The sequence below is a fragment of the Salvelinus alpinus genome, chromosome 14 (genome assembly GCF_045679555.1).
Source record: "Salvelinus alpinus chromosome 14, SLU_Salpinus.1, whole genome shotgun sequence".
Lineage (NCBI taxonomy): Eukaryota > Metazoa > Chordata > Actinopteri > Salmoniformes > Salmonidae > Salvelinus > Salvelinus alpinus.
Window position 1 is genome coordinate 23314581 of NC_092099.1, and position 2893 is coordinate 23317473.

Consider the following 2893-nt stretch of genomic DNA (forward strand, 5'->3'; position numbering starts at 1 on the left):
ATGGTGGCATTGGCAGGAGCTCTTATTCAGTGCCACTTTAACTATGTGTGCTCTTCCTGGTACAAGAGTGCCTCCAAGATAATTAAAAACAAACTGCAGACATCTCAGAACAAATTAGTCAGGATTATTCTTAAACTTCCGGCACGTACTCATCTTGACCATTCCCACTTTGAAAGCCTCAGATGACTCAAAGTGGAGGAGGGAGTCTCTCAGATTAAATTGTGTCTTGTACATAAGATTGTACATATTATGGTCCCCGGGTACCTATGTAACTACTTTAACTTTGTCCTGGATAATCCACTGGAAGGAGTGAAACTGATGTTGATCCTTTTAGATTTAATAGTGGTATGGGGAAAGAAACGTTTTGTACTCAGCTGCCATTCTTTGGAATAGTCTTCCAAAAGAATTGAAGTATAACCTCCATAGGCAGTTTCAAGTTCCCAGTGAAAAAATTGCTAAATAGCAGCATGTCTCAAGAGTGAGTTGTAAGACTGCAGTACGTGTGTGAGAAGGACATGCCTGGGATAGCATATGGTCTGCCTTTTGGTGCCTATTGTGTATTATATTGTGATTTTCTTGTGTATATATAAGATCATTAATGCTGTATATATTAGGGGTATGTGAGACAAGGGAGATGTACCTGTCCAGAGTTGTTTATTAGGAAATGGATCTGTACTAATTACAGTAGCTCATTTATGAAACAAACAACAATTTTGTCTGTCATTGTTTGTTGCTTCTACAATGGAAATAAGCGTTCAAGCTTTATTGTGTTACCCTTGATGATTTTCTTAAGTTCTTTGTGGAGGCGTCACCGGCTGGAGCGCCCTTATGTATGTTTTTACATTTTTATTGTCTAATAAATTCAATCAATCAATCAATCAGCTTACTATTTATTGCTTCTAATTGCTAAACTGGACTCCCAAAAGAATATAACAATCTGGATAACACTTTACTTGGTCCTAACACATTATTAAACCTGAATATGTAGTCACCAAACATGAATCCAAAATAACAGCAGTTGGTATAGACTTATGATGTGATCGTGGCCATCACATTCAAACAAACTAAAGCAATAGAGCACGTTTACTGTACACTGAACACTACCGAGTGTGATTTGAACCATGTCAAAGAGACCATTGTATACTTGTTCAAAAAGCTCAGTTGCATTGACTTCTCAATGGAAAAATCTATTCTAAAGTCTTCTAGCACTCTGCAGGCCTCTATACCATATGTTGCTGGGTCAGGGTTTTATACAAAGGGAGGCCACAGGCTCTTTGGGTTTAGTCAGGTATAAAGGTAAGGGCTAAAACAGACAGGACGTCAGTGTAGCAGCAGCAGCACAGCTCTCAGGAACAACTGCAATCATGATGGGCAAAGTAAGCTATTGTTTTATCCCACACTCTAAGTGTTTTAATTCACCAATGTCTGAATAATGGCTGGATAAGTGAATCACCATTTTAAAGTGATAGTTACCTTTTTTCACGTGAGGCTTCTTTTCGACATCCATACAATGTTGTTGTTTCCTCCAAACAGTTTTTACATTTGTTCACTGGTTATTTTGCAAAACCTGTAATGATTTAACATTTGGGAGCATGTAGCACTGCTAGTTATAAAGCAGCTCGTATCTGCGGATTCATATATTTTTATTTATGTTGCCATAATATTGTAAATATTTTTTGGTGCTTCCAGATCACCTTCTACGAGGACAGGAACTTCCAGGGCCGTTCCTATGAGACCACCCAGGACTGCGCTGACATGTCCTCCTTCCTGAGCAGGTGTCACTCCTGCAGGGTTGACAGCGGTTGCTTCATGGTCTACGATCGTAACAACTACATGGGGAACCAGTACTTCATGAGGAGAGGCGAGTACCCTGACTACCAGCGCATGGGAATGGGAATGAACGACTGCATCCGGTCCTGCCGCACGATCCCCATGGTAGGTGGAAAGAAGAGTGGGTGCTATTCCACAGTGGAAGCTAACAATGATGCTTTATATAGAATTCACAAAGCATATATGAACAATGCAATATTTCCCCATTCCACAAGAGGCCCTGTTGCCCCCAAAGAGGCCCTATGGCCAGAGCCATGGTTGGCGCTGCCTATGGCTATTGGCTTCCCGATGGCTGTTGTAATAGCCATTAAATTACAGTAGGGTGAAGCAAAACAGGTTTTAATAGTTGTACTCTCATATTATAGACATGTATGTACCATTTCCCCGATCCATGAAACCTTTGCTTTCCTCCTAACAGCACATAGGAAACTTCAGGATGAAGATCTACGAGAGGGAGAACTTTGAAGGTCAGATGCACGAGATGATGGACGACTGTGACTCCATCCAGGAGCGTTACCGTATGTCCGACTGCCAGTCCTGCAACGTCATGGAGGGCCACTGGCTGATGTACGAGCAGCCCCACTACAGAGGCAGACAGATGTACATGAGGCCTGGAGAGTACAGAAGCTTCAGTCAGATGGGCATGAGGTTCATGAGCATGAGGCGTATCATGGATAACATGTCTATGTAACATGCTCAGATGTTGTATGAAAAAAGTTGAATAAAATATGTTCCCAATTTATATTTCTTGCATAATTGTCTTGTTTTTGTGATTTGTTTACTTAGAACACAACCTAATATAATGGGTATTTCACTATTTCACCCTCACAACTTTAACATTTAAAAGTTTAGGATATATTTTTTTAAATATGGAGGGAAGTGTAGTAGGCCACAGCAAGCCAGTACTTCCACTATACACATCCCAACCCTAGGGGGCAGCAGCAACCTGGCCAAATGCTGAGTGTGCTAGTAGGCTTGATAAGTGAATGATTGCTCACAAGTTTGGGGGATTGGTGAACATAGACATTTTGGTAGTCTGGATAGTTGGCTTCATAACAATATG

At 41.0% G+C, this 2893-nt stretch overlaps 1 protein-coding gene across 1 annotated transcript; it reads left to right on the plus strand.

Annotated features, from left to right (window-relative positions):
• Positions 1-1285: 1285 nt before the first annotated feature.
• LOC139538614 (gamma-crystallin M2-like) lies at positions 1286-2572 on the plus strand. The gene is made up of 3 exons (XM_071340847.1): positions 1286-1376; positions 1690-1935; positions 2249-2572. The coding sequence occupies exons 1-3, from the start codon at positions 1365-1367 to the stop codon at positions 2519-2521; spliced, it is 531 nt and encodes a 176-aa protein (XP_071196948.1). The 5' UTR covers positions 1286-1364; the 3' UTR covers positions 2522-2572.
• The last annotated feature ends 321 nt before the right edge of the window (positions 2573-2893 follow it).

Coding starts and splice junctions, on each gene's coding strand:
- LOC139538614 (XM_071340847.1), top strand. Junction 1,936..2,248: donor CCTGCCGCACGATCCCCATG/GTAGGTGGAAAG, acceptor TCCTCCTAACAG/CACATAGGAAACTTCAGGAT.